This window comes from Canis lupus, chromosome 8, assembly GCF_048164855.1.
Source record: "Canis lupus baileyi chromosome 8, mCanLup2.hap1, whole genome shotgun sequence".
Classification (NCBI taxonomy): domain Eukaryota; kingdom Metazoa; phylum Chordata; class Mammalia; order Carnivora; family Canidae; genus Canis; species Canis lupus.
This window is the reverse complement of record NC_132845.1, coordinates 1,765,459-1,781,869: the sequence shown is the minus strand read 5'-3', so window position 1 is coordinate 1,781,869 and position 16,411 is coordinate 1,765,459. Positions and strand designations below refer to the sequence as shown.

Below are 16,411 nucleotides of genomic sequence, written 5' to 3'. Positions count from 1 at the left end.
CTTTTGATAATCCCTCTTCTCCCCTATACCAGTCCAATGAGGCTTCACATAATACGTTACTGAAAATACATTACCAATGATCGACGTCTTGCTACTGCCAATGCTCAGTCTTCTGTTCCATTTTTACCCAACCTCTAAGTGGTGATGCAATTGATTCCTCTCTTCCTCTTTTTTCTAGACTTTTGTGTACTTTTTGCATTTGGTTTCCTTCTTAACTCTCTGGTAGCTCATGCTGAGGCTCTTTTGTAGGACCACTTTCCCTGCTTAAACTGTCAGTGCTAAAGTGTTCTAGGCTCAGTTCTGTGTTCTTGTCTCTTTTCTATATTCTCTCCCATGATTACTTTAACCAGTGTCTGAATTTTAAATATCCTTATGCAGTAAAGAGCCTTAAAATTGTATCTCTGTCTTCCTGACCATATGATTTATGTACCTAAGTGCCTACATTTGGTTGTCTAACAGGCATCTCAAAATTTCCAGGGCCAATATCAAATTTCTGATTCCCTTCATCTGCTCTTTGAATTTTCTCCATGTAAGAAAATTTTTCTGCTATCCATTGGTCAAACCTAATCTTTGGGAAAGTTCCCTGAGTCCTATATTTTGTTCTCCCCACAAATTCTCTCCATCAGTGAGGCTCTTCCTCCAAATGGATCCCGGATCTGACCATTCACAATTTTCATAGATACAATCCTAGACAAAGCCATCATCATTTTTTATCTTCATTACTGAATCATTTTCCTAATTGGTGTCCTTCTTTCATTTTGCTCACCAAAAAACCCCTTCTCTGCCGAACTGCCATACTGATCTTTGTAAAGCTTCAATCAAATCACACTTCTCTCTTGCTCAAATCCTCCAACGGCTTTCCATTGCAATCAGAATATAATCCTAATTTTCAAACGTGATTCACAAGGCACTTTCTATTTTGCCCCACCTGATTCTATCTCAGACTTCTTCACTCCATGCTCATGCTCACTACCTTCCAGCTACACTGATGCCTTTTTTATTCCTCAGATGCATTGGGCTCCTCCCATCACCAGTGCTTTTGCACCTGCTGGTTTTGGTTGCTGTTGTTTTTGCCTTTCCTCTAGAACTTCGAATCTTTTCATTATTCAAATCTAAGTGTAAAATGCCACCTTTTGTATGAAGGTCTTCCCTGACCAGCCTGGCCAATAAACAAACAAAGCAAAGCAAAACAAAACACCCCAAAGCAACAGCCCACCAACTAAATATACCCACCCCCAATCCAAGCACTTTCTATAGTATCATCTCATTTTCTTTACAGCAGTTACCTGTCTTATTTCTTACTTCTGTTTATTGTCTGTCTCCCTTCATCAGACCTGAAAGTCATTGAAGAATAGAGAATCTGTTGTTCATTGTCTCTGTTACTCATTGTCATATCCTCTAGTACCTACAATAGTGTCTGACACATGTTAGGTACGTGTGTATTTAGTTAAAGTTATTTTTAAACCGAGTTGTTCATTACACAAAGTGAGAACATATCAGTAACTGTGCAGAAGCACAAACCTGCAAGTTGTATTTAGAGAATTAAATAGGGAGTGGTTGGAGGGAACGTAGGGGTCAGGTTATTTAGTAATTTGCATGTCACCGTACAAGCAATGGAAAGCCTAAGGTTTTAAATTTTACATTCTCTCTTAAATAGAGCCTTTAGGGGGATCCCTGGGTGGCACAGCGGTTTGGCGCCTGCCTTTGGCACAGGGCGGGATCCTGGAGACCCAGGATCGAATCCCACATCAGGCTCCCGGTGCATGAAGCCTGCTTCTCCCTCTGCCTATGTCTCTGCCTCTCTCTCTCTCTCTCTCTCTCTCTGTGACTATCATAAATAAATTAAAAAAAATAAAAAAACCACATATAAACGCAAGGTAGAATTTAAGAAAAAAAAAATAGAGCCTTTAGGGATGAGCTCTTTCTTTTATAAAAGTATATATTTTAAAATGTGTATCCATTTAGTTGGATGTAATAATTAAAGAGATGCTCTTTGTGAATCTATTTAGGGTAAGAAATGCTTTTTTTCGTTCGCTTCTGGAAATTTCATGAAACATTTAATCAAAACCAAGTTTTTACTTTTAAAAATTTGTTTAATTTAGAAATGTTTCCCTATAATCATAAGAATCAATATCCTTCATAGCATTTTAATGTAATTAAAACACATAAATTCATTCATTTATCTAAATCGCTACTGAATATTTCTTAGTAGAAAATGTATTCTTTTTTAAGAATTTATTTTAAAGAGAGAGAGTGCTTGTGCAAGAGTGGGGGGAGGGGTAGAGGGAGACAACTTTCAAGCAAAATCCCTACTAAGTTCAGAGCCTCATGCAAAGCTTAATCTCAGGATCCATGAGATTATGATCAGATCAGAAACTGAGTTGGACCTCAGACTGAGACACCCAGGTGCCCCCGAAATGTATTATTCTTACCTTTTAATTCATGTAGCATATCATTTTCTGTCTCGTTTTTTAGAACAAACATAAATCTGAATAGCTAATGCTTGATAAGTAAGAGTCATATTTTAATGTGATTTATTTTAAAGTTATAGGGCATTTACTTTATAACTAGAAAAGATTGTTAATATGTGCTAAATGTTGAAAGAAGTCTTTTTAACATATTGAATAAAATTAAATTTCAATGTAAAGAAAAAATGAATATACAATGCAGTTAGGTAAAGGCTTGGGATCTTTTTAAGGATAAATAATATAAAACTAAATATAATAGAATTTATAAGTTTTTAATTTTGAAAAGGAAGAAATAATAATTTTTAAAGGCCATAAAAGGACAACTAAATATATCATATTACTTAAAGACAATATAAAATATATACTCAAGGAAATTAATGACATGAAGTTAATATCTTATGCGAATTTTTAGTTTTAATATTGCTCAGGCACTGATCTTAAATGTCATAGAAATTGTGGAAGACATAACAACTTAGAAATATTTCTCTTGCGTCTGTTCAGCAGAAAATCAAGCTTTTAAAGGATGTATTTTGCATATTGAAAGACCTGAATTAACCTTGACTTGAGTAGAAAAGAAAGTGGAAACATAAAGAAAGCAAAAATCTATAAAGAGTCAGATACATTTCATCTGTTTTCTTGGTTTTATTGAGTCAACTATGGTTTATTGTTTATTCATCAAGAGTCCTTTTTAAAAGTGAAAATCAAAACATGGGTGGCAGGGAAATCTTTTTAAATACTGGGGTAAAACTTATCTTTGGAAGTTCAGTTTTTTCTTCCTGCACTTACTAGAATACTATAAAAGGGCCCTAGTGGAGATCAATCACCAGTACCTCCTGAGTGTCCATTATTGCTGAGACTGTGTGCCATTACAAAATTTGTAATTGGGAAGGAAAAGCATACTGCTGGGCATTGCTTACTTGGTATCAGGCCTATGGAGCTGAAGCATATTAAGGTTTTTGAGTCAAACTATTTAGATCAAAATTCCTGTGAAAACGTTGCCTTTGAAAATCTCTAGCAGATTTTGTAAGCTACTACTCTGAATGCAGAAACTATGGCTAATTTCACAGCAAAAGTAATGGCTAATTAAGGGATGATTTGGGGTTTTTCAGACAGAAAAGGGGGAAGAAGTGCTTGGAAATGCAAAGGTGCATTATATATGGGATGTAGCAAAGAGATCCTGCAGGATGTAATGTTGAGAGGTAAGGGCACTAGAAATGTTGACTCCAAACTAGGAAGTGTCTTGACTTATTTGTCTTCTGCAATCTGTGAGCAGTTGTTGTGAGCTTTTAAACTGACATGTGCCATGGTGTGTTTTAGTAAGGAAGCTCTGACAACAGGAGATGAATTCCAATGGGGGAGATAAAGGTTCTGAAGAAGGAGTGTCTGGAGGCTAAGGCAAGTAATACAGTCAGGCAGTGACAGAAGGAAGAAAAGAGTTCTTGCGTGTGACATAAATTGATGGCTCATGGATCTGGCGGCAGTAGGACGGGAAAAGAGGATTGAAATATCTATTTTTTGTAATTAGGTGGATGGTAATGTCATTAGGCAGTATATAATTAGAAACCTGAGATTTCTGTTTTGTTTTGGTTGGGTTGGTTTAGCTTTGCTACAAAGTGATGGGTGGAAGAGAGAGATAACATCATTTTGGTTTTGATATTGGTGACAATTCCATTTGAGATTTGGCTACTAGAGAGCATGGCACTGGAATTCATGTAAATACTTGCCATTCACCACCGCAGAGGTAATAGCTGAAACCAAAAGGGTAGGTCTGTTAACTAGGTCTTTTGAGTTTTTGTTTATTTTTTTCTGGCCCAAGACTCTGAGACCAAGATCAATGCTTGGTCTATGATGCCTAGCACATATCTTAGTGAAGATACTACATTTATCCATAATGCAGAGAGCAATCACCCATATTCAGTGGTTTGAACTTGCAAATATGCACTGAATGGATTTATAAAAGTACAAGAAGTCATAAATAATGGATATGTTCCTTATAGTGCTTGTTGAGAGTTTTTGTTTATTTTTTTATTGTGTCTTTTACAATTTGAGTTCAATTTACCGGATTTAAAAATTTTAGCATTCTTAAAAAGAAGAAAAGCCTTTAAGAATTGATAACTAGATATTTAAAGTTTTTCATGTACTTTATTAAAGAGAGACAATAATTTATGTGAGTTCTCATTATAGTACTGCTCAAAAAATAAAAAAGGCATATTAGCATCACACGTTATTTTAAGACTTTGTTATAAAGTAAATAATAAAAACCCACCATTCCCTCTCTAATAAAGAGATTTTTATGAGATAAGATAAAAATATATAAATCATACAATTTTTAAAGCACATTAAAGTTTAGCGAGCACTATAACTACTTTTGTTTAAATACTTTTCTAGTTTTAAATACTCGCCAGACTCATTTCATTAACTGTTACCCAAAATATATTTTCCAGTTTCGTGGAGATAGTGACCACTGAGTATTCTTCAAAAATGATGACACTAAAGTTCAGAGTCATTAGATAATCCGTAAAGAAGCAGCAAGGGCTTGAACAGAAACCCAGGTTTCTCTGACTATAAAATATATACCCACTGAAGTACATTATGGAACTTTTCAGGTGAAATACAAGTACATACAGGCGATTTTTTTCTGTGAGAGACTAAGCCTTAAGCTCTTATGAAACTGAAGCCATAGCACTTTCAACCTTAGTATTATGTCAGGTAGTTTTCATCTTTTGATAGATTTGTTCATTAGGGATCAGAGTGGATATTAATTGAAATATTCTGAAAAAATTATTTGGTTCTGTGGTTCTATTTGACTTTTGGTCCTTTCGTAGCTCTTGACCGGATTTGACATAATCTTAATCTACAAATTAGTTCAGAAGAGACAGAGCTCACAGTGTTTCCTTTGGTGAATCTTTGGAAAGTGTATGTTTGATATTTTAGGAGGGACTCTAACAATCACATTAGAATGTGTTATGATATATAGGATGCTTTTAACGTATATTATTTCACTTCCTTTTAAAATAGAAGACCTGGTGAGAAGGAGTAAAGAAGACACTTAGTTCTAAGTGCAACCCTCTAAAGCCAAAGGTCACCAATATGGTTACCCTTGGTTTGTTAGCTTGTCGTATTGTCACTCTTGGTAAAGATCACCCAGGATGGGATGGTACCATGCATTTAACAAAACCCCATGCCTTATAAATCAATATACATTTGTAAAAACTAAGGTAATATGATTATAAAAACACATTGCAAATAATTATATATTATAGTCACAAAAATAGAGTTAATAGAAACATCAAAAAGCTATTCTGTAAGCTGTGCCTGACAACGGAATTCTTTGTCACAATAGCACTAAGGAACCTATTGAAGTAGCTTGTACAGTAATGCCAAATGAGATAATTCATTAATGGGATACTGAAATGAGAATAGCAAATGACTCAGTCACACCTGCCCAGTGCAGAGTACATATTATTTTATGACTTTTTCTTCATTACTCTGACAGTGATAACTGGTAGTAAAATAGATCACAAAGGAAGAGAGGTTTCAAAAGGGAAAACATGATATGTTCATTGTATTTTTGTAATCTGCCTATCAATTAATCTTCTTTAAAAAGAAAAATGAACTTACATGAAAACTAAAAACATGTATTTGCAAATGAATAAAAACATTGAATGATAATCATTAATATAGAGTATTTATTACCATTCAGGCTGGAAAATAATAAATCTACAATGTATATATTATTCACATATAGAGAACCTTTATCCCTAAAATGTTCATTTTTACTGTTGTTCTAGTACATAAATGAGTCTCCCCTTGTCCTCAATATACGCACGTATTTCAAAATTGAAGCTGATCATTGGTTGCCATAGGGCGACAGTGTTTCTTCTTATTTGCAAAGCTTCTATATTTTAAAGTAACTTTTTAAAATAAAGTTTTATGTTAAAACAATCATAAAATTATAAAAAGTTTCAAAGTACTGAAGCAATAACTTTTCTGAACTACTTGAGAATAAATTGCAAAACTGGTGCCCCATTATTTCCAAATATTTCAATGTATGCTTCCTACAGACAAGCACATTCTCCAACCAACCCAAAATACAGCCATCCAAATTAGGAAATTTACACTGCTGCGTCTTATTCTCAGACTCCATGCAAGTGGACCAGTTGTCTCAATACGTTTTTTACAACAAAAAAATCCAGAATTAATGTCTCTTTAGTCTTCTTCTGAAGACTAAAGGTTCTGAAATAACCCCTCAGTCTATTCTTGACTTTCATAATCTAATGTTTCTCATTAACAATACTTTGATGTAGTTCTGGCTTTAATTTGTATTTACAATTCAAGGGATTTTTTTTGTCTTAGAGAATGTCCAGATAAGGTATATGTTTCAGTGTAGCTTGTGAATCGTTAGATGTATGATGTATGTGGGTCCTTAGGCATTCTCACAAATACGGGGAATTTATATTTAAAGATAAAATTCATCATTGTCACTGTATATATGCTGTTAGATTACTTCTATGCAAACATTTTCTAAATTTCATTTCATTTATTTTTTTTCAAGATGTATTTATTGAGAAAGAGACAGAGAGAAGGAGAGTGCATGATGGGCAGCAGCAGAGGAAGAAGTAGAAAGAGAATCTCCAGCAGACACCATGCTGAGCACGGAGCCCCAGAACCTGATGCCGAACCAAAGCAGAGCTCAATTTCATGACCCTGAGATCATGACCTGAGCCAAAACCAAGAGTTGGACACTTAATTGACTGAGGCAACCCCTAAATTTCATTTAAGAAACTGTTCTATCCTTTCATCTTTATCTTGACAGATATTCTGTTTCTTGACTAAATGTATTATATTTTAACAATAAAACCAAAGAAATAAGTTACATGACTTTTGGAGTTTCTTGAGTTGTTTTAAATATTAATTTCCTTAACTTGAACTTATTTTCCTCCCTTGCCATGCCTTAGCTATCATGTGTAACTTAAAACCACCAGAGGGAGCATGCTTGTGCATGTATGTGTGTGTGTGTGTTTAAAAATCAAGGCTCAGCTATTAGCTATTGAGAGACTCATCTGATTATAATATTTGATTTTTCATATAATTTTCAATGGAGTAATCAAGTAACACAAAATGTCCAGGTCATATGACAGATATTTCTAATTGTGAATCAATATATTAGCATTTTTGATTATTTATTGAGCGCTAACTATTTGCCAGAGACTGTTTTAGCCACTGGAAACTCAGCAGGAGCAAAACAAGAAAAAAAAGTCTTCTTAACAGAACTTCATGTTCTCCTGAGGAGATCATCTCCAAGTAAACAAAGAGTCAAAATAATCCAGAGAATCATAAATGATATGAAGAAAACCTACAGGAATAGTGAAATGGCATAAAGGCTAAGAAGGGACAAACCACTGTGATGTGCTCTAGAGGCAACATCTGAAGAGAGATGTGAATCATAAGATCTAGCCATGCAAAGATCTGTGGTAAGAGTTGTAGATAGAGTCATAGCTAGTGCAAAACCTTCAAAATGGTAACAAACTCATTTTTTTTACTTCCTCTCAAAAAAAAAAAGTAATATAGAAGATCATTCTGCTATGAAGAAAACTGTACCGTGAAATCTAAAAGTTTTCTTTTTGGTTATCTGTTTTTTTTTTTCAGATGTTTAATATCCTCAATTATTACACATAATAAAGATGTACTGTTTCAGGGATTTTTAAGCAAATGTGGATCTGAGGGACTTAATTTTCTCACCCATTCATATACCTCAAAGAATGATCATAAGGGAGCAGTTTAAGAAAATTTATAATAGTAATGTTTTTAGTAACAAAAAATTTGTCCTAGAATCTGCATATGTCAAAACATCTCATATATTGACATACTAACTTACTTAAAGGACACATGTTTTAACGTATGTTATATTGTAATTCTTATACATTTTCACATTTTGCACAGACTGACTTTTAAAACAAAATGAAAAGAAAAGAAAACCACTGACGACCCCATAAGGACTTAGCATCCTGTTCGTATCCCCGAGGAAAGCATGAGCTATCTCTTGGAGTAATCATTATAAAACTAAAACTATTTTTCCCAAAATGACATTTTTCCTTTATGGTTATCAGAGGCACAAAATAAGGGATGATAGAAAATGTTCACATATCTCATAGTTACAGGTCTATATTGGTGATCAGAAGGTACTATATATAATATATAGTGAAAAAGTTCATTTTTATTCAAGACAAAACTTTATGCAATTCTCATTTTATAGACACCAAAGCTAAAATATAGTTCTCTGTATTTTATGCCTGTCCTTGGTTCTTTAGGTTTTTTGTCTATAAGTTAAAAATCAATATACTAGATTGGACATAACTTTAAAAATGATTTTTTAAGTGAAAAAATTAACGGTCTGCCAAGGACACCTAGTCTCATTTGTACATATATTTACAATGTTTCTTAAAGCCAGACACAGTTAAATCCATATTAATCTACTGATTTTAATTGTTTGATAGAGGGCCTACAGTTTCAAAGCCTACAGAATGCCCCTGCACCGACTCTGAACTGTTAACACAACTACTTCATATAAAGTCCATATTACCAATCAATGGTCAGATTTTAATTTATACTTAAAATTTCTACCTAAAAATACACACTTAAATACTTGACAACCTGTGTCATATTTATTTTATATTTACATGAAAACCATTATTTGAAAGAAGAGAGGAAAAGATTTTCCTCCACATACTGAATAGTTTCTTCTTGACCTAAACGTATATACATTTAGAGGAAAGGGACAACTGCTCTTTTGCTGTGGTTTGTTTCTACTTAGCCATATTTCTATTCTATTTTAAATACAGACACTTAAAACATTAGGGATAGGAGGAATGTTGGCAACTAGCTGCATTTGCAGAAGGTTACTTGCTGAACAAGCAACAATCCCAGCCCCGTATTCCCATCTTTGTTTATGTCCCCAACTTGGGAGAGATGCCTTCCCTTGGACCTCTCAAAAGTCGCTCAAAATTGCAAGATGTCCAGCTATTTAGACATTTTCTCCTTTTCACATTCTCTCCTTGTCTTCCACTTATGGAGTAATGAATAGATATTTTTTTCCTCTATGTAGATTTTAAAAATGGAATCATGTCATTATTGAAACTTTTATATTGCATTGACAGAATTTTCACACATAATATCATATATGAAGTATTACATTGATATATTGGTTAAACCAATGAAATTCAGTCTGGTTAGCTTAGGGAAAGGATTTAAAAAGTAAAAAATAAATCAAGTTTTGGTCCAGCAGTGGGAAGTTCTCAAAGTCCCGCTAATATGTTGAAAAATTAATCACTGTATTCAATACTTTTTCTGCAATACTGCAGGAGGATAATAACAGCAATATAGTACTTTCAGTATTTTAATTATAACACTTACAAGTCATATTGATTTATTTGCATAAAAATTTTCTCATTTTAAATAACTTTTGACTTAAAATTTTTTGTTCTGTCCAACACAAAATTCTATTATTAGCCATGAATAAGGCAAGGCGGGATGAAACAAAGTATTTTATTAAACTAAACATTCCATACAATTAGGAGGATGACTTTTTGTATAAAAATATTCATCCTTTTATATAAGCCAAAAAAGGACAGTTTGAAAGAATGCATAAAATTTCTGACAAACCATTTTAGGAACTTTAGAAAAATTTTAATCATTTTTATGAAATATTTCTGCATATTCTCAACTTAAAAACTGAAAGCTATCACAATCCATAAATTAATTTGAATAATTTGCAAATGATTAGATTGAATCTTTTGAAATTTTTGATTATTTTGAGCTATAAAAATGTCAGTTTCATTTAAAAGTGTCAACCAATGTGGTGACTTCCTGGTGTGCATGTTCAGCTACGAGGAGAACCTTAAATGGACTCTTCCTCCCTTGACTTGTAATTACACAGTTATATAAAACATGACATATTTTTACTCAATATGAATCTCTTATAGTATACTGCACTTTTCAGGCTCTAGGAAAAAAATCATAGATAGATTAACTCAATCAAAATGGTTATGCATAGCCCACATAAAAATAGCTATTTTTTTCCTACTACTGTAAAACCACAATTCAAAATTTACAAAATACACTTGGTCACTTACTTTGGTAGAGTTTTCAAATGATTTTCTCTTAACTCCAAGATCCGCAATTTGACAAGTCTGCAGAAGTGAATAGAAAAAAAATTCCTTCTTAACATTTCTCTGTAAAATGATAATCCTATGAGAAAGTCAATTATCACTGCATGAACCAGACAACTGTGTCTGAAAATTACCTATCATGGTTACAGATTTTAAAGAATTCTACAAATTGACTATAAATAGTGTTGCCTCAACATTGGACAATGACAAATAATCGCTTTCCTAAAAACTAAAGACCATTCAAAGATATCATTGGGTCCACGTAATCTAAATTTCAGGCTTTATAAAAATATATTCACTGTTGTTTAATTGTAGATAACAGATAATTTAGTATCTACTTAATACCAGGTGCTGTGTCCACTGGACTATAACAATATTGTCCCCCTAAGAGACTCTAAATGAACTTGTAAAGCAAATAGGACAGCACAGTGGTTAAAGCTTCAGCTTCGTGGTCAGACGAATCCGGATGAAGTCCAGACTCTGTCACAATCTATTGTTGTGACTTTGGGTGCACTAATCAACCTCTCCTAACTTTAGCTTCCCAGTCTGTCACCTACATCTCACACTGACTTGTTAAGCTCTATAGTGGGAGATACACTATTGTTAAAATGTCTGTAACTAAGCTTTAAAATGTACTCAGTTGAGGCTACTTTAGAATGCATATTAATCAGATTCTCTAAATTCTTGGTGTTTTGGGGATATTTCATTATTTGAACTATTTCTCCCATATTTACTTGACTTTTATATACTCATCTAGGTCTCTCTTTCCCCTTTCTTTGTGTTTTGACTCCTACCAGGTTTCTAATTTAATTTTCATTTTAAAACTCTTAATGTCTATATGAAATAAAGTGATCCAGTTATTCAGAGCATGGGTGTATCGCTAGTAATAGAGATTTCTTAAACATCTGTATGTGTCAAATCTTCTCAACATCTGTACTAGTATGAAGATATTTTATGACTTACTTTGGCTTTTAGGGGTACCAATCTCACATTTTGGAAGGAAATTTAATCATTCTTTTGTTACATTATCCAGCTGAAGTTTAACTTTTTTTTTTTTTTTAGATTACAGTAATAAAATAGAGTGTATCTAGGCAGACAATTCACACAAAATTAAATTCTAATTCCAAGTGGCTTTGGCTTTGGTATTATGTTTTCCGTTTGCCCAAATCTCTTCCTTGACATTAGGACCACTAAAAGATAACTGAGAAAAACTTAAGACCAAAAAGTATAGTTTAGGGTGATAAATATTCTCTGATTGATGAATCAAAAGTATATCTGTAGTTGAAGGCAGTACCAGACAACAGTGATAGTTTATATGAACAAATGGTGAAGTGTCAATTCATCTAGAAACAAGGCAAATGCTCTTTTGAAGATCTGTGAATTTTAAAAACTGTGCAAGTAGATGGTGTTTATAGGTGGTATGATATCCTTATCTGCAAAAGTAACAGAATTTGGGAGATATTGATGTGCTCTCTCCATGTATAAAATGAGGCTGTTATATGTTAAGTGACTTAATTATTCTACTGAGTTCTTAACACCAATAGATAGGTGTTGAGTTATACCCACTTATTATTTGAACAATCTCAAAAATTATCACTTGGAAAAATACAGTTGATGATAAATTAAAAATATCTTAACTTTTAAGATATATCTTTTATGTATAAAAGAACAGTTCATTGTCAAATACCTAGAAAATATTGAAAAATATGAAGATGAAAATAAAAATTATTCATAATTTCACTTTCAAGGAATCTTGAAATCCTTCAATCTCACTCATATTTTATATTCAAATTAGTGAAAGTTTATATATTTTATTATAATATGCTCCTGAACATAACTTATCATAGGAATTTAAAAAAATTTCCCTATGCCAGATTATAAATGGACATAGTATTGTCATATGGATGTACCATAATATATCCAACTAATTTAGACAGATGGGCGCTTCCCCTTTTTTCATATTATAAATAATGACAGATATCCTTGCCCATAAGTCTTAGTGTGGTATCTGATGAGGATACAGTTTTAGAAATAAACTACAAAGGCAGTGGTTGTAAATATTTTCAAGTCTTTTAAAACACACTGCTCTGCATGAAGGTCCTAACATTCTGCAATTTCATAAGCTGTGTGTGAGAATATCTTTTCTCCTTGTATTGTAAAAACAGCTTTTTAATATGATAGAACACAAAGTTCTTTATTGTCATTTTCATTAGTATTCTTTTATTGTTTGTGAGGACAAACTCTTCATGTGTTCACTAGCAATTTGTACATTTAATTATGAATTTGCTTGTGCATGTCATTTACTCATTTCTTTTCTAATGAGATCTTTGTCTTTATACTCATTTGTAAGAATTCTTTATATATTATGGATATAATTTGCTTTCCACATACAGTGGAAATGTTTTCCCAGGTTCTTGTTTTACCTTAATTTAAAAATCTTTTCTGATATTATTTTATTTTAAATGTATTTATGCAGTTAAAACTATTTATCCACTTATTATATTTTCCTTTGTTTCTAAACTGCAGAGGTATTTCCCAACCCAAGAGCCATAAATATTCATGTACATTTTTTCCAGATTATGTCTGATGCTATTTTTTGGTAGACTTAACTCTTTAATTCACGTGGAATTTATTTGATTATTAATGACATGTAACAACCTAATTTTATTTCATTTTGGAAAATGTCTCATTAATTAACCTTGTCTCACTTAATGAATAATCATGAGTTCTATCTTTAATTATAATTGTCACTTTTGAAGCCTCATCTACTGGAGCTGGTAAAGTACTTACCTATATTGAAATAAAATTTCATCATTTAAGTTTTTTATTCTTACCTTCCAAAATTGGCTGGAAGAAATTCAAGAAAGGCGTCATTCAGGTAGAGCTGGGTCAGATTTAGAAGCTGCGTGAAGCCATCAGGGAGTCTAGAAAGGAGTTAAAGGTTTAGTCACTGCATTGATGTTGCCATAGAAACAGAACAAAAATATATATCTCTAAGGAGAGAAAATAGACGTATAATACATTTTTCAACTCTCTTTTGGTATCATAGTAATGGAAGAATTTATTGAGCATGTTGTTACAGCTTGAAAATTTTGCCTGTTATTAAAATAAATGGCATTTACCCACCTCCACACTGCTCTCCTCTGCTGAGATTTATGTCACAGCGACATCATCTCTTACTGTTGCCTTAACCTTATGCACACCAGTGAGATGTTTTTTTATAGAAATTTCAAGCTGTATGCCATGTTTTGTTATTTTAAATTTAATATTCTTTCTGAACAGAGTATTCAGATTTATAGTCGGGCAAGGATATGTACTTACTCTTTCACTACAACATTAACACTTGTCTGTATGTGATGGCAGTGATGACTAAAATTGCCCAATGGGAAGGAATAAGTATTCTGTACCCCTAACTGGTAATGTATATATGTTGTAGCTCAAATTTTTTCAATTGATTTTCAACAAAAATGACCAAGAACTTTGAAACTATGAATATACAGAATCCTAAATGCCTAACGAGGCATTAAAAGAGTTGAAGAAATGTCCTTTGGGGAAATTTACCAGTTGGATGAAAATTTTATGTGAAATATTTAAGTATTTTTCACCAGAAAGATCTAACTCAAGGATTTTCCTGGAGACTTTTTCTTAGAAGAATATTTAATTTTTTCCTATAATTGAATTTCTATTTAAACATTTTAAAATGCTTTTGTCAACTGGCCAGATAAGACTATGCTCTTCTATAAAATACTTTTAAATTGTGTTCAAATTTGCCTTCACCTCAAATTACAGCCTGTCTCCCCCTTTGCATTTACTGACAAAATTATTTAAAGACCTGCCTATACTCATTGCTTTTTATTACTTGTCAAGCATTGTTTTCTGGCAACTACCCCAACTCTCTTATTGAAACCACACTCGAAAGCCTCCAATGACTTCATTTTGTATCCAGCACTGCCTAGCAACACTTGTAATCGATTGTTCTCTCCTTCCTGGCTTTTGGACCCTCTTTTCCTATTTCCTCTCCATCTCCTCCTGGGAGCCTCTGAGTTTCATCTCGTGGTTTCTCTTCCTACATCCAATCTTCTGTTATGAACTTATATGTCTAAAGGAATATATGTATATCTCACAACCTCATCTAATAAATAGAAGCAGTACCCTTAAAAAAAAAAAAGCCTCTGAATGCCTCTCCCTGACTACCTCATCCTATTTGCCCCTCAAATTCCTGAATGATTATTATTCTGCTTTTTAGTTCTACTACATCTACTTAAATCCCTAAAAAAGTGGTTTTTGTATTGTTTTAAACATTATACAAATCAAATCATGCAATGAATATTTTCCCAAAACTTTTAAAAGTTAGTATCAGAATTGTGAAATCCATCCATTTTGACGTCAATGGCTCATCACCCTAGTATTCCACTGTATGAATATACCACAATTTATTTATCTCTTTTTAATACTATAGTTGTTTCTATTTTATTATAAACATTGTTTCGGTAAATATTTTTTTGACATATGTCCTGGTGTATAGAGATTACTGAAATTATATCCCTCATCATAAGAAATTAAGGTCCCTCAGGAACAGCCCTCAATGAATGATTGACTATAAACACTTCAGCTCCTTCACTCATTGTATTTGATGAGGCTGTGGTACATGTTCAACAGTGTTTTCCAGAGTTCCCAAGAGATTAAGGTCTACTTGTCTATACTAGTAATAGTTTGATAACATACCCTCAACAAGTATTTCTTTAAAAAAATGATTTTTATTTATTTATTTGAGAGAGAGAGAGAAATGGAAAGAGAGAGAGAGCAAGCATGAGCGGGGAGAAGGGCAGAAGGAGAGAGATAAGCAGACTCCCTGGAGCTTGAACCCATGACCCGAGATCATGAACTAAACCAAAGTCAGATGCCTAATTGACTGAGCCACCCAGGTGCCCCTCAACAAGTATTTCTAGAGACCAATCTCTTAAATCCAGTCTTAAATTATTTTCTAAACACTCATATCTGGGGAATCCAAATTAAACACAACTAATATTTTTACATTACTTTGTAGGAGTTCTTTCCACCTTGTTAGGGTAGTGCTGTTCTATTGATTATTTTTTGCTGTAAATATCTTGTTTCAGTTTGTATTTTGAAGTTGGACTGTTTTATGTGGCTTCACAGAGGTTGCTTGCATCAGTTTCCCTTAAAGAGAGGTTAAGATTCATGAAAATAGAAAAGGAGAAAGAAGGCAGGGGAATAATGTAGAGGAGTCACTCACCTTAGGGGAGTGACTAAAAGAAGGCAAGCTCTAGGGAAAATACTTTGCGTACAAAGTATTGGGAGTTAAGATTTGAGAGTATCAGTAGGGGGACAGGATTTAGAAGGTGGTGAATGCTTGACTCCAAGGTTTGAATTTTATCCTATAGACTTAAAAAAATCTATGGGAGATTGCTGTTTTTCTCTAAGCTATCTTTTGTTGTAATACATTAGCTCATATCCTGATAGTATGATAGTTTTTATGATAATGGTACAGATGTCCAATAGACGTCAATACACGTTTAATTGTTATCTTACTTTAATGTCCTTATGGTCTCTATACCCATTGGAAAGAAAGTATCATGTATGACTTTTAAAAAAAGAAAATTAATACATGGAAAATGACAAGAATGTTAAAACCTTTGATCTAACAATTTATCTGTAACATGGTAGCTATTACCACATGAAAAAGCTTTAAAATGCTAATTTCCTAGTTATAGGGACAGTTTGAACTATCCAGCTTCCCTTAGTCTACTATTCTGC

The 16,411-nt window shown here is 33.1% G+C and overlaps 1 protein-coding gene across 10 annotated transcripts in view; it reads right to left on the bottom strand.

The window, feature by feature from the left end:
* The window catches only part of LRRC7 (leucine rich repeat containing 7), a 491,781-nt gene that overhangs the window by 222,699 nt on the left and 252,671 nt on the right, over positions 1–16,411 (bottom strand). For all 10 annotated transcript variants that reach the window (XR_012034800.1, XM_072834031.1, XM_072834030.1 and 7 more), the window contains 2 exons: positions 13,471–13,560; positions 10,601–10,657 (listed from right to left, as the gene is read on the bottom strand). Coding sequence is in view for 9 of the 10 variants with exons in the window: in XM_072834031.1 (XP_072690132.1) it covers positions 10,601–10,657; positions 13,471–13,560 (147 nt within the window). In the remaining variant the exon portion in view is untranslated. The remainder of the gene's footprint in view (positions 1–10,600; positions 10,658–13,470; positions 13,561–16,411) is intronic.